The sequence below is a fragment of the Kogia breviceps genome, chromosome 7 (genome assembly GCF_026419965.1).
Source record: "Kogia breviceps isolate mKogBre1 chromosome 7, mKogBre1 haplotype 1, whole genome shotgun sequence".
Classification (NCBI taxonomy): Eukaryota; Metazoa; Chordata; class Mammalia; order Artiodactyla; family Physeteridae; genus Kogia; species Kogia breviceps.
Window position 1 is genome coordinate 107630896 of NC_081316.1, and position 22259 is coordinate 107653154.

General features: G+C 52.4%; 2 protein-coding genes across 9 annotated transcripts; one reads left to right on the forward strand and one right to left on the reverse strand.

The window, feature by feature from the left end:
- Window positions 1–592: 592 nt before the first annotated feature.
- DPAGT1 (dolichyl-phosphate N-acetylglucosaminephosphotransferase 1) lies at window positions 593–5664 on the reverse strand. 2 transcript variants are annotated; one of them, XM_059068679.2, is made up of 9 exons: window positions 5028–5664; window positions 4618–4738; window positions 4229–4442; window positions 3837–3983; window positions 2496–2580; window positions 1938–2126; window positions 1529–1616; window positions 1206–1361; window positions 593–1122 (listed from the first exon to the last, which is right to left on the reverse strand). In XM_059068679.2, the coding sequence occupies exons 1-9, from the start codon at window positions 5186–5188 to the stop codon at window positions 1057–1059; spliced, it is 1227 nt and encodes a 408-aa protein (XP_058924662.1). In that variant the 5' UTR covers window positions 5189–5664; the 3' UTR covers window positions 593–1056. The 2 variants fall into 2 exon arrangements, with proteins under 2 accessions (XP_058924662.1, XP_066895220.1); XM_067039119.1 differs by lacking the exon at window positions 4618–4738 and having other exon boundaries at window positions 5028–5391.
- A 4220-nt stretch (window positions 5665–9884) lies between these two features.
- Window positions 9885–18951, forward strand: C2CD2L (C2CD2 like). 7 transcript variants are annotated; one of them, XM_059068917.2, is made up of 14 exons: window positions 9885–10605; window positions 12601–12696; window positions 13075–13194; window positions 13373–13483; window positions 13572–13688; window positions 13783–13894; window positions 14037–14145; window positions 14832–14896; window positions 14987–15114; window positions 15206–15380; window positions 16101–16202; window positions 16350–16483; window positions 16571–16856; window positions 17857–18951. In XM_059068917.2, the coding sequence occupies exons 1-14, from the start codon at window positions 10252–10254 to the stop codon at window positions 18066–18068; spliced, it is 2121 nt and encodes a 706-aa protein (XP_058924900.1). In that variant the 5' UTR covers window positions 9885–10251; the 3' UTR covers window positions 18069–18951. The 7 variants fall into 7 exon arrangements, with proteins under 7 accessions (XP_058924900.1, XP_058924899.1, XP_058924897.1 ...); XM_059068916.2 differs by having other exon boundaries at window positions 9893–10605; window positions 16347–16483; XM_067039124.1 differs by having other exon boundaries at window positions 10160–10605; window positions 16347–16483; window positions 17837–18951.
- Window positions 18952–22259: the final 3308 nt, after the last annotated feature.

A 22259-nucleotide genomic window follows, 5' to 3' on the forward strand; every position in this document is an offset into this window, starting at 1 on the left:
CCCGCCGATTGGTCGAATTTGAAAACCTTTTGCCCGGGGAAAAGGCGAGGAGGAGCGGCAGCAAGCAGACAGCCAACCACTCCCGGGTGTAGCCAATCCAAGTGAAGCGCGCCAGATTTAAACCCTACAGCCCAGACCAGAGCCGGAAGACAAAGAGGGTGGAGTCTGAAGTCACCTCAAGAGCCTCAGGGAAGTCTGTGCGGGTCTAGGATTTTTAAAGGAAAGGGGTCAACACTACGGCTACCTCTTCCTCCCGTCCCAGGTCTGGTCACTCCCTTCTCCTGCCTGGCAAACGGAGAGTGAAAAAGGGAAGGAATGAGACCCCCTGAAAGTCCAACCCCATACCAGAGAACAGATAACGCCAATCTTATGACCCTTTATGCCACCTGAGCAGCAGGATTTCCTATTTATTCAACATGTTCTGTCTGGTCTGTTCTTTCTGTTCCCTTCTTGCTAGGAGGGGCCTGATGTACTGAAAGATAAAGGATAGGGCAGAGAGATAGGCATACTCTCTGAGGAAATGCCTCCACCAACCCTCCCAGTCTATCCTAAAATGCCCTATATAGGAAATACACCTACAGGAACAATAAGAAAAAGATGACAGTTTATTGTCACCACTGGGAGCACAGGCCCCCCAGTCTGCTAAATCATCAGAATACTTAATTTATAGTCAAATGGCAAGTCACCTTCGAGCCTGTGTCCCTATCCCCAGCCAGGGTTCTATCCCCAGGCCCCAAATATTTCTTGAGTGTCAAGAGTTGTGAGTAATTGCATCAAAGCTACAGTATCCCACCTCAGGAGGCTGCAAAGATGGGACGGAGAGGGGGAGTGGCAAGTTGAAGAAAGCCATAGGCAAAGTCCAATCAATAGTCATTAGAGGGCAAGAAAGGCCCAGGATGTCAATAATCACAGGGGAAAGGAAATGCTGAGGACAAAATCTGGAGGAGAATGAAGGGTGGGAGAGGCCTGGGCCAGGAGGCAATCTTGGTCTAGAAGAGGTCGGCCTGAGTTAGGAAATCTGGAGGCTGTGAAGCAAAGGACAGTGGATCAGGGGACTCAGACATCATAGAAGAGTCGGACAAGCTGGTACCGAATGGAGAAGGTGACAGCACTGCCCACGACCTGTAAGGAGAAATGAACTACAGTAAGAATCACAGAGAAAGGGAGACAAGGAGATGTAAACCACATCACGAACAGCATTGCACCTGTAGCAGCAGCAGGAACAGGGTGAGGTTTCTCTCATGCATAGGCCCAAAGACTTTAAGTAGCAAGTTGATGAGGGTCATGTTGTTACACTCCGTGAAGGCACCATCCTCATTCTCACTCTGGCGCACTGTCACTAGCCGGAGGCCTTCTGCTACCTGGAGGGGGTCAAAAGTGGAGAGAACTTCAGCTAATACCTACGCTTCAGGAATGGGGATCTGCTCAGTGCTTCCAAACGCCCCTTGGGTGTGATGTAGGCCTAGGTTCCCCATTCCCTGAATTCCGAATGGCAGCCTAGAGCCTTACCTCCTTGTTACCCTGTTACCTTTAGAATAAAGGTGCCCAAGAAAGAGAGGCTCTTGGTCTTGAACTTGGAATAGCTCATCTCCAGTTTGCCTGTCTTGGTATTGAGTCTGCAGGGGAAGACAGCTTCATGTGACTGGGCCACTACACAAAGAACTCTCCTCCCTGTGGTTAATTAACAGGAAGAGCACTGAATGTGCAGTCAAACACCCTGAGATCTATTTCTGGCTCTGCTGCTTGCTTCTGTGTGATCAGAGCTGCTGTGAACATTAAATGAGATCGTGGAACTAAATGTGCTCTGTAATGTATAAAGGGCTAACTGCATGGCAAGAGTTAGCCCTTCTTTGGGCCCATTCCCTTTGCATAGCAAACGTCTAAGGCATCCCAAGGGAAAAAGCTATGATGTCCCTTTCAAGCCCCAAAGCGGCTACCTGGGCATACGGTGGCGAGGGCAGGGGATGATATGCAGGAGCTGAGGCAGTGAGTAGACGAAGTTGAACACCTGGGGCATGAAGAAGAGCAGCATGGTCTTGCTGAAGTGTCCCAAGATGCCCACCACGGCAAAGGTCATGCCAGCAAAGTAACAGAAGGTATCTCCCACAAACACCCGTGATGGGTACCTGTGTGGGGGAGAGGATCTGAGCAGGTGGCAAGAGGCATTAGCAATCCTTTCTCTCACATCACACACCCTGCACACTGGGCTAGCCCTGACCCTAGTTCTGGCTCAGAGGACATTCCAGCTCTCCCAGCAACTCTCCAGGAAACAAGGCCCTGAATCCATCTATTCCTGGGGGCTCCACAGCACCTGTCCCCGGCTACAATTGGGTAGAGAATATTTAAGATTTAAGAATATTATCAAAAAGACCCAGGAAACACTCAATACAGAGATGCACAGGTTAAGCCTCTCCGTCAGGAGATGGGTCGCAATCAGGAGAACCGTACTGGCCACAAATTCAAATAGCCGTCCCACTATCCACAGGCCTACTTACCAGTTATGATAGAGCAATCCCAAGGTGGTGAAAAAAAAGGGTATCATGAAGTAGAGGGAAAAGACATGATCATCCCGATAATCACCTTGGGAAACAGGAGAAAAAGAAAGAAGGAAAAGTTGATAGCCACTTCCCCTGCACACCTGGGTCCTATTTTTGTCTGTCCCTGAGTTCTGTCCCAAGCTGTATAGTCCACCTCTCTAGGTCCTAAGAACTCAACTACCCCTTTTATGTCACCCACGCAGTTTCCAATATTTCACCTCTTTCATGAACCCTTCCTAAACTAGTTACTGTCTTACATTTGGTTTAGACCATTCAGACCTAGGTTTGAATACCAGCTTTACTTACTAACTGTGTGACCTTGATCATGACACATTTAACTTCTCTGAGCCTCAGTTTCCTATCTGTGAAAAAAGGCTGATGAAAACACCTGCCACAGAGCTGTTACAGAGTTTAAACTGAGATCACATTTTTAAAGTGCTTAGCTTTAATAAGTACTTATGGATGGATGTCCATCAGCCAAAAACCACCAGAAACACTCCTGTAGTCAAAGCTGGGGGGCTTCCCTGGTGGCGCAGTGGTTGAGAGTCCGCCTGCCGATGCAGGGGACACGGGTTCGTGCCCCGGTCCAGGAGAATCCCACATGCCACGGAGTGGCTGGGCCCGTGAGCCATGGCCGCTGAGCCTGCGCATCCGGAGCCTGTGCTCCACGGTGGGAGAGTCCACAGCAGTGAGAGGCCCGCGTACCACAAAAAAAAAAAAGAAAAAACCCATGGGGAACCATGGGATGCCTCAGTAAGGAGGTGTTAGGAGAACTTGTTATATAATTTGTTTTAAATAATTCTGGGGAGGATGCAAGGAGGCAGAGTTTTGCCCTGTACTGGGTGCTGTCAGCAGAGATAATGCTATGATTGAGCATCTTAATAATTTTTATCCAAGAAGTGAGAGGAACTGAGTTGTTATCGGAAGGAAGCAGCAACCACTCATGTTAGCTAGAAGGGGATCTTGGTCATTTTTGTGAGATGCACCGTGTTCCTGTGGTTTTGTGTATGCTCAGACATGGTTACAGAGGGGTCTAGTTTTGGTCTTACTGTATCACGGTCACAGAGTGACCCTGTCTGATTTTGAGGTTTTATGAAGTTGTTTATGTTCAACAGGAGAAGACCATGGCCTACCTATTACTGCCAATGCCGTTTTAAATGACACGGCTGCTATTTTTCTTTCTCACATTTAACAAATCTTAGTTTCTTTCTCACGTTTAACAAATTCCCCAAAGCCAGATATCAGGCAACTTCCTTAACACTCAGACTTCTCTTCTCTCCCTAGTCCAATCCCACCTACCTTCCAGCTCCACCAGGTTGAAGACGATGATGGAAGCAGAAATGACTAGCGACTGGCCAGCCTCTAGGCCATTAATTCCTGCTAGGATATTGATGGCATTAGTACAGAACACTGCCAGCAGCCCCATGTAGACATAGTACAGGATCCCTGGGGGGAGAAAACAGTAAGAGAAGTAATGCCACCTGTAGAATGAGAATTTAAGGATATTCTTCTGAGAAAAGTGGTGAGGATAGAGGATGGGATGGAAGACCAACAAAAGGATCTAAGAAAACACAGGGACAAAACAGGGAGGAGAATGTGGAGCACCAAGAAGGATGCTCTGCTGGGTATCTCACAGGGCAAGGGTGCCCTGAAGTAGGGGCCACGGGGGCAGAAGTGGCAGTGCTACTCACCCAAGTCCAGATGCAGGCCAAGAAGTGGGCGTAAGGGCTTGGGTACCACAATGGTCGTGTTGCCAAAGTTGGTGAAATAGACCATGAGGAGAGGTAGTGAGGCAGCTGTGGGCAGCAGCAGCTTATGGCGCCAGCGCAGATTCAGTACATCATCCGCGAAGCCCAGGAAAATCATGCAGCAGATGGCAAGAAGTGCACCTATCAGGGCCACAAACTGGGGAAGGCTCGGGCAGGTCATGGCTCCAGCCTACTCCCACTTCACCGTTCCTTTCAAGAATTCTCATCTTTTCTTTCGTTCTCAGCCCCTCCCCCCACACCCAAATAACTCCAACTCTCTCCAGTAGCTCCCAGTCCCAGCCACAGGCAGCAGCCCTCACTAACCCACTTACTTCATGGTGGGGGAAGGCTTTACACTGCTCCTCCACAAAGCAGTTCAGGAAAGGAAAAGGGATGAAGCAGAAGAGTATGATAAGGAAAACAGCACCGCTGATCACTCCCTGGGACTCTGGGCTGTGGCCCAGCAGCAAGTCGGGTGGAGGGGGAAGAGGAAAGGGGGCGTGGTCACTCACTAGGGCAAGCATCACCATAACCTGACTTGGGGGCTGGGAAGGGCACCACTACTAGACTCCCAGATACACCCAAGGGTCCCACCTTCCCGCCTCCACCCCTTCCCCAATGCTAATCAGATCTGCCCTCCACCTCCCAGAGTCCCGGGCTGGCTGTTGAGTTAGCACTCCAGTCCCCGCCCCTGCCTGCCCACCCCTTCCCCACTGCCCCGGACCAGCGTGCGGCCCCTCACATTTGCTGCCGGCTGGATTTGTTGAGGTCCTGGCCGCAGAGCCGTGCGGCGATGAAGTGGCCACGGAAGGCAGGGATGAGGGTGAGTGTGGCTACAAGTCCCAGCAGCGAGCCGATCAAATTCACCAACAGCGGCATCGGCAACTCCGGGAAGGCCCACATGGTGACCGGCCAGGGGGCCCGCTCGGCACCCTCCTTAGCTAACGGGCAAGCTGGACAGAAGCCCTGTGGCCCCAGCAGTAAGGAGTGGCCGCTCCCCACAGGCTGGACCCTCCCACGCCACCCTGAACGAAACCCAACAACTCTGACCTGAGCCGCCCTCAGGACTCCCTCGAGCCTCTATAAAGCAACCTTGGCTCTGCCCCACTGCATCTGCCTACCTACTGTTTCCACCCGGATCTAGTTCGCAGAACAACTGTCGTTGTGGAAGGCGGCGGCCATTTTTAATATGGGCATAAGAGTAGGGACAGGAGTGTGATTTTAAACTACACCCTTTATTCGAGAGTTGAATCATCAGGAGGGGATTGGAAAAGCAATTAAAGAAGGACAAACAAAGGCGGATACTTTCCTAATATCGTATTAAAGATGTACAGCCCAAAGCGGAAACACTTGCCCGGTTCCAAGATGAGCGCCTCCTTGTACCACGTGTCTGACGCCGCTTACTCTTCGTTCCACGTCGGGTTTAGCTCGTCGGCCTTCGCTGGTCGCGTTTAAAGGGCTAGTGCCCCGCGTTTACTCTGGGACGCCTCTGGAGACTGGAAGATGGCTACTGGAAGCACGGGGGAGGGCAGGCGGGATGAGGATGTGGAGCAGCACCTGCTCAGTGTAGAAAACCTGTTGCCAACATAGTCAGCGTTGGGAAGGAAGCCAAGGTAAACACAACTCAGTTCCCCGAGACACAGCTACAATTTGGAAGATGATGTAAAATTTAAAGCGCGGACACTTGAAAAGCCCCTCCCACTTCATGTTTTTCCGTGTCCTTGATCCAGGTACTTTTCCTTCACCATCCCCACCCCCCACCCCCGCCTTCTGCCCCCGCAGTAGCAGTTAGTTGCCGGGCAACACTGAGGGGTACTTAGCACTGAAGGGGCTTGGGAGTACCCTCATGTCCTCAGGTCTTGGATTTAACCCCGTTCTTGACTTTCCTTGGTCCTGGATCATTGCACTGTGCCGGGCTCCCAGTCGGAGGAGGTGAGGGTGAGGCTTTGGAAAGAGCTAAGTAGGAGAACCAGACCCACAAGTGACTGGCTTCCAGTAAGTCTGAGGAATTCCCAGGCAGGTTCTTCTCCAGGTTAGGTGCCTCTTGCTTGGCACCTGTTTCCTTGCAAATAACAGTTCACCAGCATCTCATTCTCTTTCACAGGCACACAAGCTCTTAGGTGGCAAATGATTTATAGTCCTCAGAGAAGAATTCCTCACCAGGAAGTGCAGGAGACGACTGAAGCATGCTGACATTTTGTTCACTCTTGAATAAGGAGTCAGGGTCAGGTTGACTCCTTTTAGGCCAAAGATAGGCCCTCCTGTCTCTCAAAACCAGATGTGAAATGTCCTTTCTACTCAAAGGTGGCTCTAATTAACAACTCAAACCATGTATATAAAGTAATCCCAGTAGTTATTTGATAGTAGTATTCCTCCAAATTTTCAGTACTTATTATCCCACTGGTATTGTGTGTGTGTGTGTGTGTGTGTGTGTGTGTGTTTGTGTGTGTACCTGCACACGGGTGCATGAGTGTGCATCTGTGCCTCTTAGACTGGAAATTCCCTAGAGGCAAAGTGTTTTCTGTTCCACAGTGTGTTCCTATGGGGCTAAGGACACATAGATATCTGTATACAAGGCATCATCACACATAATGAGTCTGGATCTGAAAGAGGTACAGAGGGCAATAGGAGCACGTGGAGAGAGCAATTAGTTGTGACCAGGGGAAGTGAGAAGACCTTGAGGAAGAGTAGTGTTTCTAAGGATTTCAGTAGGTGGCAAGAGTGGAAGGGCCTTCCAAACAGGGAAAGGGAGATGCCAGGAGCAGGTGGAAAGAAGGGGCTTGTCAAAGCCCCAGAGGAGGCAGCATTCAGTTATCTTGTTGATCAGGAGCAGGCTGGGACTCCCTGGAGGTCTGAGGGACAGTCTGTAACTATTTCCTGTTTTATTAGGAGGCCAATCCTAATAACTCTTCCTTCCCAGCCTGGCATTGGGCACCTTTATCTCTTTCTTCTCCAGAGATTGTTAGCCCCCCCCTCCCCACACACCCCTGGAAGAGGTTAGAGGATACTTGTTCAAAAACAAGACACTGGGAATTCATCATCCATGCATACATGTTACCATCATAGCATGGTTACTTGGATATTTGTCATATAATCTGAATATTTTTGTTCCCATGATGGTTAATGCCCAGTTGACTATCAGACTCACCAGGAGAAACAAACACACACATGACCTGGCCACACTTGATATTTTGTGTCTGTCCTGGTACAAGTTCAAAGCATTTGCCTAAATGCTGAAGCTGGTCCTAGGACCCATGGATCAGGTGAGTTTCAGCTGGTTTCTTGGGCTGAGTAGACAAGGTCTGAGATGCGCATCGCCTACTGGGGAGCTCTGAGTGCCTCCTGGTAAGCAAAGCTAATGCACTATTAAGGCTGATTGCCTGACAAAGACTGTCCCAGAAATGTTTCACAGTGCTGAAAAAGTCCATATGAGACAGCTTTGGAGAGTCTGGATCTATGACACTTGCAGGACCACATGTGTGGCTCTTTACAAGCAGCTGAGTTACTCTTTTACCGTTTCCTCCCACCTCTCTCCTGTCAGTTTATCAAAAGTTGTTAGCTGATAGCAAGCCCCAAGATCTCCTAGTCCACTTGGATGACATGAATGGGTTTTCAAAAGATGTAAACAATTTAGAAATTCTCAGTGTTTACATGTATATTGGAATCTTTTCTGTTAGACTTCTTAAAATTACAAAGAATTTGCTAACCCCTACTATGTGCATGGGAAACTTTTAAGTACTGTGGGGACACAAACTGATATAAATGCAATTGTTTTCTCCAAGGAGTCTACTTCATCATATTAAAGCACCTTGAGTCAATATGAGGGAAGAGAGATGAGTAAGACAGGGTCTCCACTCTTAAGCAGCTTTCTGGTGAGTGGGAAAAACAGACATATAAACAACCAGCTAGGCTATAAGGCAGAATGAAATAAGTACAAGAGGTCTAGTAACAAGTGGATGGAAGATTGGGAGGACTAAGTAGAGAGACTAATATAAGACTGAATTGTGAAGCAGTATCTGGCAGCACAGGACCAAGTGCTCAGTGGAGGAGTTGAAGTAAACCCAACAACTCAGAGACCTGAGATGAACTCTGAAGAACCCTGAAAAGGGTTCTTGGGGGAAGAGGGTCTTCATAGTGAAACTGTACCTGGACAACTTTCCCACATAACCTGCTCCCCTAGCCCTAGCTGCTCTGCCCACTGACAGCTTCCTTCTGTGTCCCTGAGTTCTCTCCTCCCTTCATTTCTTCTCCCCTCAAGATTAAAAATCCACACTCTAGGAATCTTCTATGGTTTTGGAGGTCCAGTGATAATGCATGGGCAGGGTCACAGCAAGGTTACCCCATCACCCTACCCCATTCCTTAGAATAAAATCTGGGGACGCCCCAGGCTTTCCTACCACCTCCTGTGGCTCAGGCACCCTGTCGCTGACCTGCCAGGTTCTGCTTAGCTCTGCAACCCCGCACTTTAGAAGACATTGTTTACTCCCATCTGCTCACTGCTCATACTAATGATTGGATTTGGGAGAGAGATACTTAACGCCTCTCTGTTTACCTCTCTAAGGAAGGCCTGCCATATGTATGTGGAGAAAAAGGGCCTCTTGGGGAATGGGGATTCCTTTGAATCCTTTTGTAGGATTTTCCTTCCCCTGCCTCCAGAAAGCAGTGACAAGCCTCTATCCTATAGGGACGGAATCCATTCCCTTAAATCTAGGAAAAGGGATGGATCCTGAGGCCAGAGTGTACCTATAACATAATTTTTTGGGTGCTTGCTGGGATATCACATATTTGGATGGCAGGGTCTTGTGGCTGAATCTACTGAGAGTCCAGTGCTGCATTGCCAGCTCCCTCCTCATTGCCACCCCCTCTACACGTGCTCCATAGGCAGGAGCTGTTACTATGGAAATAAATTATTTTTAAAAACAGAAGCAGCTCCAGGCTTTGGAAATATCTCCAGAATAAACCCACACGAGCAAGGAGGTTAATAGAGTGTCCCTTGGTCCTAGCTCCAGAGGGAAGAGGATGGGGGTGGAGGAGGGGGTTCAATGTTCCATGTTCTATTCTCAACCTCTACCAGGTTCAGGTTCTGGTTCCTCTCGGGTCGGTATCAGCTGGACCTCTGCCAGGCACTTCTATCTAGGAGGGATGCTCTGCAGCTACACACCCAGGGCCTAGCTTCCGCCAGGACATAGGAACCAAGAAGCTGCTGAGCCTGGGAGTGTTGGGATGAGGGGTTGATGCTATCCACAGGGGTCACCTCCTTTTTAACCCCACAGGCGTCCAAACTATGGAAAGCTAAGGAACGTAGGGGAAAGCAGAGGCGTCATCTCAGGTGAGTGAAATTACTCTTGCTTACTCTCGCCTTGAGCTCCGGGGAGCAGGAGTACCCCCGATTCCAGGATGGGGCGGGGTAGTTATAGATCCCGCCTATTTCCAACCCTAGAACCTCCTCCGCTCTCCGCTCCTCCTCCCACCCTCTTCTAGCGCTGGAACGCCGGGCTCACTAAGCCCCGCCCGCCGCGGGTGCGGCTCCTTTAAGGCCGGATGGGGGCGGGGGGCCGGCCGTGTTGTCAGTGTCAGCTCTGCGCACGCAGCCCTCCCGGAGCCGGTGCCGGCCTGCGAGCCCCAGCGTCTCCGCAGACGAGTCCCCGCCCGGGTCCGGCGGGGCCCCCGCTGTGGGAGGAGTCGGGCGCTGGCCGGCGACTAACCCGGGTTGGACTGCCGGACCAACCGAGGAGGGCCCCGGACTCCGGAGAGAGGGACCCCGGCGTCGCGACCCCCCCCCCAGGAACCTCCTCTCCTCGATCTGTGGCACCCACTAGTCCCGGGCACCCAGCCCCGGAGAGCCCCCGATCCCGCGCGCCCAGCCCCGGGGGAGCCCGCCCCCGCCCCGAGGCCCGCCCGGGCCATGCTCCCCCGGGGCAGCGGCTGAGCCCGAGCCGGAACCGGGACCTGAGCCCGCGCGGAGCATGGATCCAGACTGGGGGCAGCGGGACGTAGGCTGGGCGGCCCTGCTGGTCCTCTTCGCCGCCTCGCTGCTTACGGTGTTGGGCTGGCTGCTGCAGTATGCCCGGGGTTTGTGGCTGGCGCGGGCCCGCGGGGGCCGGGGCCCGGGACCCGCCTTAGCTGCCGAGTCCGCCGGCTCCCTGCGGGAGCTGGGCGCGTGGCGCTCGCTGCTGAGGCTGCGGGCGACTCGGGCCGGCGCCCCTGAGGAGCCAGGCGTCCGGGGCCTCCTGGCGTCGCTCTTCGCCTTCAAGTCTTTCCGGGAGAACTGGCAGCGGGCTTGGGTGCGAGCGTTGAACGAGCAGGCCTGCAGGGATGGGGTGAGTTGGACAGGAGGACCTAGGTGGTCCCGTCACTCAGCCTTTTCTTCTAGAGGAGGGACTGCTCAGGCCAGGAGGCACGTATGGGGGTGGGGAGCAACTGGAGAACCCTATGGCCTCTCTTTTCCTCTGGGATCAGAGAAAACGGTGCAAGTGAGGCTGGAGGTTGTAGAAATCCGGCTGTGTCCCAAATCCTCTATTCTTGCGGTCTAGGTACTCTCTGGCTCCAGACCAGTGCACAACTTGCTGTTCTCATAGCAACGCTAATCCCTGTGCCCCAGGGCACTTCCGCCCAGCCTGGGTGCTGGTTGTGTGTGTGGGTTGATGGGGGGGGGGCACTGCCGGGGGGGGGGGGTGTTGAAGGGAGACATGTGCACCTGTGGAAGGAATTTGCCTGGTCCTCATGCCACCACACCCAGTCAGCACTTCATGCCCCAGATCCCTGGTGTGATCAGGCAGTCTCCGGGGAGCCTGAATTCACCCCCAGCCCCATCCCTCAGTAATTTCACTGCTGCAGTCTAACCCGTCCTTCTCCATGCTCCCTGCAGTGTCTGTGTTGAGGGAAAGGTATTCAGGTGGAAAGGAGATTGACAATCCATACCCTGCCCAGTAGATGAGCCTAGAGCTGCCCCTTGAGGGTCAGTCACAGACTAACCCAGCCTACTTCCTCCCATTGCACCATGGGCAGCAGGCCTCCCAGGAAGTGGGGCAGGAAGCGTGGTCATAAGACTGAGGTGGGGTGGGAGGTGGAGACCTCCCTCTCTTGGGGTCCACACTCATCTTGGCCCTCGCAGTCTATTAGCCCCTGGCTCAGAGAGTTCTCCATTTCCAGCCACCACTAGTCTGAGGGTTTTACTCCACTAGCTCCTCAGATGCCTGGAAACAGAAGTGGCCACGCAAGAAATTGCTCTGCTTCCTCTGCCCAGCTGACCTGAAAGCCAGATGGCATCTGTCAGTCTATGCCGTGAACTCAACCCTCCACCCAGCTCTCCCTGTACCTTGTCCCTGGGTCAGGACTGACTCCCCAGGACAGCTGACTCAGCTGGACATTAGCCTCCCTTGCAGGGGGTGGGGAGACTGGCGTTCCCAGCTTCCATCTCCCTTGGCCTGGCTTTTGAACAAGACCGCTACAGTAGCAGAGAAGTTGGCTTTCCCTGGTTTGCCAGGCAAATGAGCCCTGTGGATATGTTTCCTCCCATCCCAAGACCCAAGGAGGAGCTGCCAGCTCAGTGTTTGCCCCCTCCTCAATTCTTCCCATCCTGCTCTCTGGATGGGGCTGCAGCAGTTGGCTTCCACTGCTGTGGAAGAATTATGAAGCTCTTACAACACCTAAGCTAAGCAGCTTTCTGCTCCCTAAAGCCACCCTGCTGTCTGCCTTGAGGAATTAGCCAAGTCTCTGGCCCTTGACCTCTCTAAGCTTGCTTTTCTTCCCAGTTCCTCTGGTAACGTTCCCCAAGGCCATGCTGAGCTAGTCTTCATCTCCAAAAATATGGATAGAGTCATACTTTTATGCCTCTACATCCTATTTATCTGGAAGAAGGTTTAGCTCTTATCTTGAATAAGGGGTTCTACTGCTTTCATCCTTAGCTCAGCTGTGTCTCTCTCTGCCCAGCTACGATATACAGGTGGCACCAACACCTTTATTATTTTTTTTCTATGCACACCTTTCTTCGGGGGTAGGGTGGGGATGAACGGGAAGGTGGGGGAGAAGAGGGAGGCTCCCGGCATTCCAGGAGAAATCTAGGGTCTTCAGCTCAAGGTGATGCGGTCTCTGAGGTGGTCTAGCTTCCCAGCTCTCCCTAGCAGCTGCAGGCCCCGGAGAGGCGGGGTTCAAGGGGAACACTTCCTGTCCTAAAGCCCTGAGCCAAGGAGGGGACAGAAGCCAGCCTGCAGCTGAGGCCTCCGCAGTGCCAGGGCCTAGCCAGCAACTGAGTAGGCCAGCCCTGTGGGGGGCAGCTCCAGAGACCTGATCCTATGCCCACATTACTCCCTCAGAGCTCCATCCAAATCGCCTTTGAGGAGGTGCCCCAACTCCCACCCAAAGCCAGCATCAGTCATGTGACCTGCACAGACCAATCAGAGCGCACCATGGTAAGGGTCTGATGGGCACTGCCTTCTTTAGGGCTGGAGTGGGGGCTGATCCTGAGTTCCCTTTAGTCTGAGCGTTCTTAACCTGAAGTCTTTGAATGCCTTAGGGATCCCAGGATTGGCTTCAGGAGGTCTGAAAATCCCACTAAAGTTACATGCAAAATGTAGTACATGTGTGCATATTTGCATTTTTCTGGAGAGAGGAGTCTTTGGCTTTTATCATTCTTTTATGGGCTTATGACCCCCAAAAGGTGATTCCCAAGGAAAACCGAAGTGGAGAGGGGTCTGCTGACCCATTGTCGGGCAGGACAGGGCAGGGCCAAGTTGAGCACCCTTCCTCCGTGCGTGACCCTCCTTGCCTCCCTGCCTCGCCTGTCTCAGGTGCTGCATTGCCAGCTCTCTGCTGAGGAGGTGATGTTTCCAGTCTCTGTGACCCAGCAGTCCCCCGCTGCCGTCTCCATGGAGACCTACCACGTCACTCTGACACTGCCACCAACACAGGTGGAGGAGGATGTGGGAAACTGAGTTGGGCAGGGGGCGGGCAGTTCAGTTGCCTCAGCCTTTTCAGTTTGGTTCCTCTCTAAGACAGAATTTGGGAAGGGAGGGTCCTGGGGTGGGGGTTGGGAGTAGTTGGAGGAGTGGGGCAAGTCAACCCAGTCCCTTTGTCCCTTGTCCCCAGTTGGAAGTCAACCTGGAGGAAATCCCTGGCGAGGGCCTTCTTGTATCCTGGGCCTTCACTGATCGCCCAGATCTCAGGCTGACAGTGCTTCCCAAGCTGCAGAACAGGGAGGTAAGGGGGCAGGGCTGGGAGAGAAGCCACAGAACAGGGAGAAGGAGGCGGAGCTGGGGGCCCCACCTCCTTGTTCTCCTCCCTGCAGAGAGGAGAGGAGCAAGTAGAGCTCTCCACTATCGAGGAGCTGATCGAGGATTCCGTAGTCAGCACCCAGCCGGCTATGATGGTCAACCTGAGGGCTTGCTCTGCCCCTGGGGGCCTGGTGAGTAGGCGCTCACAACAAATAGTTTGCGTGCATGCTGACCCCAGGGTACTGTGTCGGGGTTCTTGCTCTTTCTACCTTCTTCTGCTCTTAGGTACCCAGTGAGAAGCCACCTCTGGTGCCCCAAGCCCAGCCAGCCATCCCCAGACCTACCCGGTTATTCCTAAGGCAGCTTCGAGCGTCTCACCTGGGACGTGAGCTGGAAGGTGAGAGCCAGAAGCTTCTGGGGGACTGCCGAGGCTATGGTTGCAGGTGCTCCTGGCGCCCCTGCCAGGGGCATGGCCTCTCTGCTCCTCAGTGGCCTCTCAGCTTGGAACTGAGCGTTTTCAAATTTCCGGTTCCCCACAGGCACTGGGGAAGTGTGCTGTGTAGCTGAGCTCGATGACCCCATGCAACAGAAGTGGACCAAGCCCATGAGGGCTGGGCCTGAGGTGGAGTGGAGCGAGGACCTGACACTGTAAGGAGTGACTCCCCAGCCCCTACCCTTGCTCCCGCGGCTGGACTGGGGATCAGAGCCTTCCAGCAGAGCCCTGGCATGAATCAGCTCTGTTTTCAGTAAACCTTGGTGTGAGCCTCTACTGTCTGCCAGGCCCTGGCGTAGTCCAGATATAACCAAGATACACCCCCGCCCTGAGTTGATCACAGGCTAGAAGCAGAGACAGGTGTACGTAAAGAAGATGGTATAAGTGCTCCAGTCCAGGTTTACACAAAGTGCAGTGGAAGTGCTTAGATGGGGGAGCTTAATTTCCATAGGCTAAGGATCAGGGTAGGCTTCATGGAGGAGGCGGCATTTAAATCACACCTTCGAGCAAGACTAGGATTTTAATGGAGTGTTAGAGAAAAGTGTTCACGGCAGAGGGAACAGCTTGAGTAAAGGAAAACGAGAGTGATTTGCCATAGAGGGAGACTGCAAAGGCAGGATGGGGCAGGAGCATGGAGGATTTGAATGCCCAGCTGAGTGGTATGGTCCCTGCTCAGCCCTGTCCCATTCTCTTGGGAAGAGACCATATTTGGAGGATGAATGCAGCACTTGTTCTATCTTATTTACCTCCATCTCTCTCTGCCTCTGGCCTGTGATCAACTCAAGGGTGGATTCACTTTGCTAATCTTCCCCTTCCCTGCCCCACCTCTTCTTGGCCGCAGGGATCTGGGGCCCCAGAGCCGGGAGCTGGTCCTCAAAGTGCTGAGGCGTAGCAGCTGTGGAGACGGTGAGGACAGGGCAGGAGGGAGCACGTCTGGGTGGGTGCCGAGTGGGGCCTGGTCACAGCCCTGGCTCACGGTGCCACCCCTTTCCCCAGCTGAATTCTTGGGCCAGGCCACAGTGTCTGTGGCCTCCCCTTCCAGACCACTGTCCCGAAGACAGGTGTGCCCGCTCACCCCTGGGCCAGGGAAAGCCCTGGGGCAGGCAGCCACCATGGCAGTAGAGGTGAGAAGCTGACCCCTGGGGGGAGGTGGGAGGACACGGGGGAAGACCAGTCTCTGAGGCCCTGCCTCTTTCCTCTTCCACCCCTTGGCAGCTTCAGTATGAGGAGGGCTCCCCCCGGAACCTGGGCACTCCCACCCCCTCCACTCCACGCCCCAGCATCACACCTACCAAGAAGATTGAGCTTGACCGGACCATCATGCCCGATGGCACCATTGTCACCACAGTCACCACCGTCCAGTCCCGGCCCCGGGTAGATGGCAAATTAGGTAAAGAGGAGGAGCCTGGGAGCCCAGCTCTAGCCAGGGGCCCCAGACTGCAGATCCGTGGCTGGACAGGGAAAGGGCAAGGAAAGCCCTAATTCCGACTCTCCCTGTTTTCCGACCACATCTTCCTCATTGTCTTCGACTCTCTCAAACTTTCCCTTGCATCCCTCCATTTCCCTAACTAGTCCTCTCCCTCTTCAATCCTGGATCTACCAGCCCCTCCTACGGTATTCTCACACTTCCACCTCCCCAAGTTCCCCTCTGTCACACGTCTCTCTCCTTCCCTTTTCTCAACCCCAGCTGCCCAATTGCCCCTCCCTCGCCCCTCAACCTCCAGCACCCTGTGGGACCCTCCAACAAACCCAGTGGCCTCCCTGGCAACTCTCCCACTCCCAGGGGCCCTCCGTGGCATTTCTCCCATCCCTAGGGATCCCATGGAATTCCCCTACCTCCACTGGACCCCTTTGCCATCTCTGCACACTCAGTATTTTCATGGCATCTCTCCACGCCCTTGGTGGGCCCCATGGCACTTTCCCACGCTCCCATTGGCTCCTGTGGTGTCTTTTTGTCCCCATGGCATCTTCTTAGTCACCCCTGTGATTAATCATCCCTTAGTCATCCCTACCCTCTGAGTCAACCAAAGTCTGCATCTCAGTAAAGACGGTAGGGGTGGGGGCCACTCTAAAGCACCTCCCAGCTCACTGACCCTCCCCCACCCACCAGACTCCCCCTCCCGCTCCCCGTCCAAGGTGGAGGTGACCGAGAAGACAACAACTGTGCTGAGCGAGAGCGGTGGCCCCAGCAGTAGCTCCCACAGCAGCAGCCGTGAGTAGGGAATCGGGAAGTGTGAGTGGTGGTTGGCACCTGGGCCCCAGAGTCAAAAGCCATCTTGGGTGGGGCACAGGAGTTCAGGTCCAAGAAGGAGCTGGGGAGGAGTCAGGCTAGCCATCCCCTGTATCCATCATCCAGCAGGGGAGAGCCACCTTTCCAACGGCTTGGACCCTGTAGCAGAGACAGCCATTCGCCAGCTGACTGAGCCCAGCGGGCGGGCAGCCAAGAAGACACCCACCAAGCGTAGCACACTCATCATCTCCGGTGTTTCCAAGGTAACGAGGCTCTGGGGAGAGGAGCTGGGCTAGGGAGAGAGCCCTCATTGGTCACTCCTGCCCATTAAAACTTGTCCCTCCTGCCAGGTGCCCATTGCTCAGGACGAGTTGGCACTATCCCTGGGCTATGCGGCATCCCTGGAAGCCTCAATGCAGGATGATGCAGGACCCAGTGGAGGTCCCTCTTCACCTCCCTCAGACCCACCAGCCATGTCCCCAGGACCGCTAGATGCCCTCTCCAGTCCCACGAGTGTCCAGGAAGCAGATGAGACAACGCGTTCGGACATTTCTGAGAGGCCCTCTGTGGATGATGTTGAGTCGGAAACAGGGTCTACTGGTGCGCTGGAAACCCGCAGCCTCAAGGATCACAAAGGTGGGGAGATATTGGCAGCCCCCCCCTCTTCTTTTATACCCAGTATCATCACCTGGGTCCCACTGGACACTAAGGGACATAGGAGCCTCGGGCCAATCTCCTCCTTCCTCCTCTAAGGGATCCCAGAGTTCCCCGCCTGTTTCATCCAAGCTTGATTAGAGAGGGGGGACTTGATGTCTTGAGTCTTGGCTTGGATCTAACAGGCCTGGGTGATAAGAAGAGATGTAAAAATATTTCCTTTTACCTCCCTTTTTCTTTCTTCCTGGATCTAAGCGCATATCCTCCTTCCCTTATTCTTGCCCACCACCACCCTTTCTTTTCATTCTTTACTCTCTCCCCTATGAGTATAAGAATTCCTACTGCAGGCAACCCTAGGAGTGCCCCTCTAGCAGTGACACAGTCTGTGCACAGCTGTGGTATTTCTAATTTCTCAGGTTCAAGGGCTTTTGCCCCCAGACGTCCACATCCCTCTGCCAGTGAGTCTATCACTCACGAGTGTATTTAACTATTTATGATTTAAGCCTGCATCACTTCTTGGGATAATGAGAGTCCTAAGTCCGAAGCCTGCCGTGTAAGCACCCTTCTTCTCATTATATTCGTCCTGAATTTACCTCTTTGAAGCCTTCCAGACACACTGCTTCCTGCTCACGTCCTGGAATTTGGTCAACAAGTCAGCGTCAACCCACTTTGTCCCTTCGTGCCTTTTAGGAACACCCTCTGCTCCGCCTTTGTCTTTCCCTAGTAAAGAGGCCCAATCGTCAATCTGTCCTCACACATTGGAGCAGCCAGCCCCGTGACATTCCCCCTCAGGGGCGGTGGTCAGGAGCACGCACGGAATCCCACGAGCATCACCATGTTTTCCTCAGGAAGGATAAAAGGGCATGTTTGTTCTGTCCCGCATCTTGGACCCCTTCGTGCTTGGACCCCTTTCTCTGCTCCCCTTCTCACCCCAGCCCGTGGGGCCCCTCTCTCTGCCTCAGCCTCCCCTCTCCCCTCACAGTGAGCTTCCTGCGCAGTGGCACTAAGCTCATCTTCCGCCGGAGGCCTCGTCAGAAGGAAGCCGGTCTGAGCCAATCACACGATGACCTCTCCAACACGACGGCCACACCCAGCGTCCGAAAGAAGGCTGGCAGCTTTTCTCGCCGTCTTATCAAGCGCTTTTCCTTCAAATCCAAACCCAAGGCCAATGGCAACCCCAGCCCCCAGCTCTGAGGGCCCTGCACACCTCCTGAGCTAGGAGAGGGCAGGCGTCCTCTCAGCCCCTTCCCCACATTCCCTTCCATTCCCCCCTCCTGGATCCCCGGTAGCCTGGGCCAGGGCAGCCCTCTGGGTTCCAGGAAGCCCCGCCCACCCCGGGCTGTGGGGCTAGTCGGAAGGGGACTTGCAGCGGGAAGCGTGTGAGAGGCGGACACCCGTTGCTGAGGACGCAGAAGAGGGCGCGGGTGGCTGGGAGCAAGGGGAGGCTGTGTCCTGGCGCGTGTGGGCGTCCTCAGACCCGCTGGCCTGCCGTTGGCACTGGCCCCTCTGAGGAGCCCCAGGCTGCTCGGCTCCTCAGCTGATCCCGCCTCCCTTATTTATTCCCTTTTCTATTTATATGTGTGGTCCCGGACCCTCGGTGAACAGGTAATAGAGGGCATCTCTCCCAGGTGACCCTTCTTTCCTATCCCAGGAGGGTAGGCAATTCCCTTTCGGATGGGGCTCCCTCACCTCCCTCAGGTCCCCACTCCGACCAGCACCAATGTCTGCCTCTGAGGACATGGACAGCTCACAGAAAGCCGGGCCGGTGCCCGGGATGGGGGGCAGGTACTCCCCACCTCCCTGCGTCCCCTTCTGCTCCTCAGCCCTCCCTCCCCCTTTGTTACCGTTTTTTTGTACTTGATACCTTCTCTGTGAGCAGTGGCTCTGTTGGAAGGAGGGAGCCAGGAGCCTGATGGGAAGCCTTTCCCTGAGACATGGCTTTAGGGGCTTTGTTTACAGAGTGTGTGATGAGGGAGCAAGATCAGAGCTGTACCTCTGTATAGTGGGAGATGATGATGTCCATTGCTGTGTGATGGCCTGGAATTTAATTTATTAAAGTCAAATTGGAGTTTATAAACTGGACAACTGGTCATCCTTTGACAGGCGAATGGGCAGCAAGGCTGTGGTGTTGATGCAGTGAGAGGATCAGAGACAGGGCCCAGATAGTGAGATGGGGTCGGTGACACATATATTGGGTCTACAAAGTTCCTGCAGGGAGGAAGGGACATGTAGAGACAGGATGGGAGAACAAGCGTCTTTGAAGGGTGAAGTTGTAGCAAAAGTGTCAACCAGAAAAGAAAAGTCCATCAGCTAGTACGGGCATCTTCATTTTCCTTCCTTGAACAGGCTGCTCCTTCTAGAATATAGGAGAGTCCAGAGCACAGCCTCTGGATCCAGACTGCCTGCACTTGAGTCCCAGCTCCACTAATTATCTTTGTGACCTTGGGCAAGAGATGTAAACTTAGAGCACCTCACTTTTCTCATCTGTAAAGTGGGGACTGTGATAAAAGTAACTATCATTTGGTTGTGGGTTAGAACTTGCCTGGCGTACAGTCGGTGCTGAATAAGTGTGAGCTGTTGCCTCAGAAGAGATGGATTGGGAGGGGGAAGTCTTATAAGGGTTTCATCATAATAAAAAGTCTTTCACTCCTAAATGTGGGCAAATTTCAGGAAGTTATGGATACTAGCAAACTCTAAGACGCTGGTTGCTGTTCTCTGGGATCTTACACAGGACTTGAAACAGATAAGCTGCTGCAGGATGTCAGAGGGAGCACTCGACCAGGAACAGAAAACCTGGGTGTACCACAGACACAGCAAGTGAGCTTGAGAAGTCCACTTCTGCTTTCTGAACCTTAACTTCCTCATCTCTAAAATGAAGGGTGGCCTAGATAATCATCCAGGTCACACTCACTTCCAGCCTTGCCATTCTGACTAACCTATATCACAGGGGCTTCAGGGCACCTGCCTTTGGCTAGGCAGCTTGGAGTTGTTCATTTTCCCCATGCTCCTGTCGGCGCTAGTCACAGAATAATGGAATATTTAGAAAGGGTGGCAGAATATGGATGTTTGGTTAATTTGCATATATTGGTATGCTAAATTCTAGGTCCTCACAACTCAAAGATTTATCAAGCTACTTCCCCTGATCTAAGAAATACAACTCTTAATAGTTCACAGAGGAGCAGTTTGTTTACCAATATGACAAGACAGCCAAACACACTGAACTCGAGACTTCACAAGAAACTATTGTTTATGGGAGGGCAGGTATTCAGATTCCTACTAGACCTGTGGATTGAGCTGATGGTGACTGGAAGATGTACTCAGTTTCTAGGGTGACCTGCCCAGAACTCAATGCAATCACAAACTTAGTAGTGACAAAGAGCCTGATCACATTTCAAAAATAAGGATTTAAAAAAATGAACGCAAAACATAACCTAATTCACCTTATACTTTCAGAATAGATCCACAGTTTTTGAAGAGTATGAATTACGCTTTAAGATTTTCTGGCATCTTTTAAAGAACAAATCTCAGGATGTGTCTTGAATTATCCAGCCAAAATTGTGTCTTGTTTTCAAGAAAAGCAGACTGAGATGGAAGTGACCTACGTTAGACAGCAATACACCATTTCAAATTTTGGAAACGTGTGGATTCCAGAGATACCTGAAATTTTTGCTCTGTAAATATTGTTTGAGTCTACACAGCTCAGTGAATGGATTTTTCTTCATGAAATTGCTAAATTAAAGCTAAGAGCCATCTTTAGTGGTGTAAGTCTGAATTAAAATATGGTTGGCATTTTATGAAGTATTAATATACCTATGTGCTTTTGAATGGATAAAGTTGATAAAACATTTTTGTTACTCTTGAATTATATTTTAAAATAGGGACAAAGTTTAATTCACTGTTTGTTGTTAGTAACAAACTTCATACACGAAATTCTGATTTTACTCTGGCTTTGCTATTTTTAAAAAGTATTTATGTGGTTGCGCAGGGTCGTGACAGGCAGGCTCATTAGTTGCAGCTCCAGGGCTCCTTAGTTGCTGCCTGCATGTGGGATCTAGTACCCTGACCAGGGATGGAACCCCGCCCCCCGGAATTGGGAGCTCAGAGTCTTATCCACTGCGCCACCAGGGAAGTCCCTGGCTTCACTATTTTTAATGGCATCTTTAAGTTCATTTTATTTATATTGAACATGTAAGGTAAACGTTTTCTGATTATATAAATTATATAGGTTTATATTTAGGTTAGAAAATATAACACAGTAAATATCAATACCAATGAACTTTACTAAGGTACATAATTTTTAAACAAATATGTCTTGGACCCTTACTGAGTTTCAGCCACTAGGCTAAACAGTGGGGTTATAAACGTGAAAAATACACGCAATCCCTGCCCTCTCACTGAACTGAGTCTAGTGCAGAATGCAGACACGTAAACAGGCAAATACAATACCGCGTGATAGAGCTGTAATGGGGAAATGCAGGAAAGGGATGTCCAGGAAGACTTCCAGGAAAAAGAAGTATCTTCGTTGAGACCAGAAGAATGAGTAGGAATCAAACATATGTGGGAAGGGGAGAAAGGGAAGATTATTCCAGGCAGAGGAAACAGCAAGTACAAGGCAGGGGAGGAAAGGCGGCTAGGTGTGGTGGAGAAACTGAAAGAAACGTGGGGGCTGGAGAGCAGAGAGTGAGTTCGAGAAGCACTCAGGACACGGTGGAGAGAAGTATGCAGGACCCAGATGCTGAACAGTCTAGAAAGCCTCAGTATGGTTTGGGGGTTTGTCCTGAGGTCAACAGAATGACTTTGAGTGTTTAAAGCAGGGTGGTGGTTTGATCAGATTTGCTCTTTGTAAAGATCACTTGAGAGCTCCGTCGAGAATGGTTTGGAGGGAAGAGTGCCCGCAATGGAACCAGTTAGGTCAGTGTAGACATCCGGGATGGACGTTGTTAATGGACTAGAGAGGGGGCGGCGAACATCAAGAACGGGGGATGAACTTGAGAGATCCTGTATTTAAGGGGGTAGCATTTACAGGACTTGGCCAATGGATTGGATGCGACGTGTGAGGGAGGAATCAGCCATGACCGCCAGGTTTCTGACTTGAAGGAATCATTCACTGAGCCTGGTGACACAGGAGGTGAGGTGTAGGGGAAAGAGATGGCACAAGGAATACTGATATTTAAGAAACAGGAAGATTAAGAAGGTGAAGGACTCCCACTTCGGGCTGATTGGGGCTTGCTGTGCTGCGCACGGAGCCTCGCATGCCTCCTCCGCCTGTTCCCCCGCCTCATCGCCCACGCGGCCAGCTAGCTTGATAACCAACACAAGCGTGGTGACCCCTCTCTGCGTTCAGCTCTGCGCATGCCCAGTGGGTGCCGTGAGCCGAGCCTGCGC

Excerpts from the sequence above, each read along its gene's own strand:
- DPAGT1 (XM_059068679.2), bottom strand. The coding sequence starts at position 5,188 with ATGTGGGCCTTCCCGGAGTTGCCGATGCCGCTGTTGGTGAATTTGATC. Across the intron at positions 4,739-5,027 it reads AAATCCAGCCGGCAGCAAAT|CCCAGAGTCCCAGGGAGTGA; the intron begins GTGAGGGGCCGC and ends GCTGGGCCACAG. Across the intron at positions 1,123-1,205 it reads TGTTCCTGCTGCTGCTACAG|GTCGTGGGCAGTGCTGTCAC; the intron begins GTGCAATGCTGT and ends TTCTCCTTACAG.
- C2CD2L (XM_059068914.2), top strand. The coding sequence starts at position 10,252 with ATGGATCCAGACTGGGGGCAGCGGGACGTAGGCTGGGCGGCCCTGCTG. Across the intron at positions 15,381-16,100 it reads CCGGGTAGATGGCAAATTAG|ACTCCCCCTCCCGCTCCCCG; the intron begins GTAAAGAGGAGG and ends CCCACCCACCAG. Across the intron at positions 16,857-17,856 it reads CAGCCTCAAGGATCACAAAG|TGAGCTTCCTGCGCAGTGGC; the intron begins GTGGGGAGATAT and ends CTCCCCTCACAG.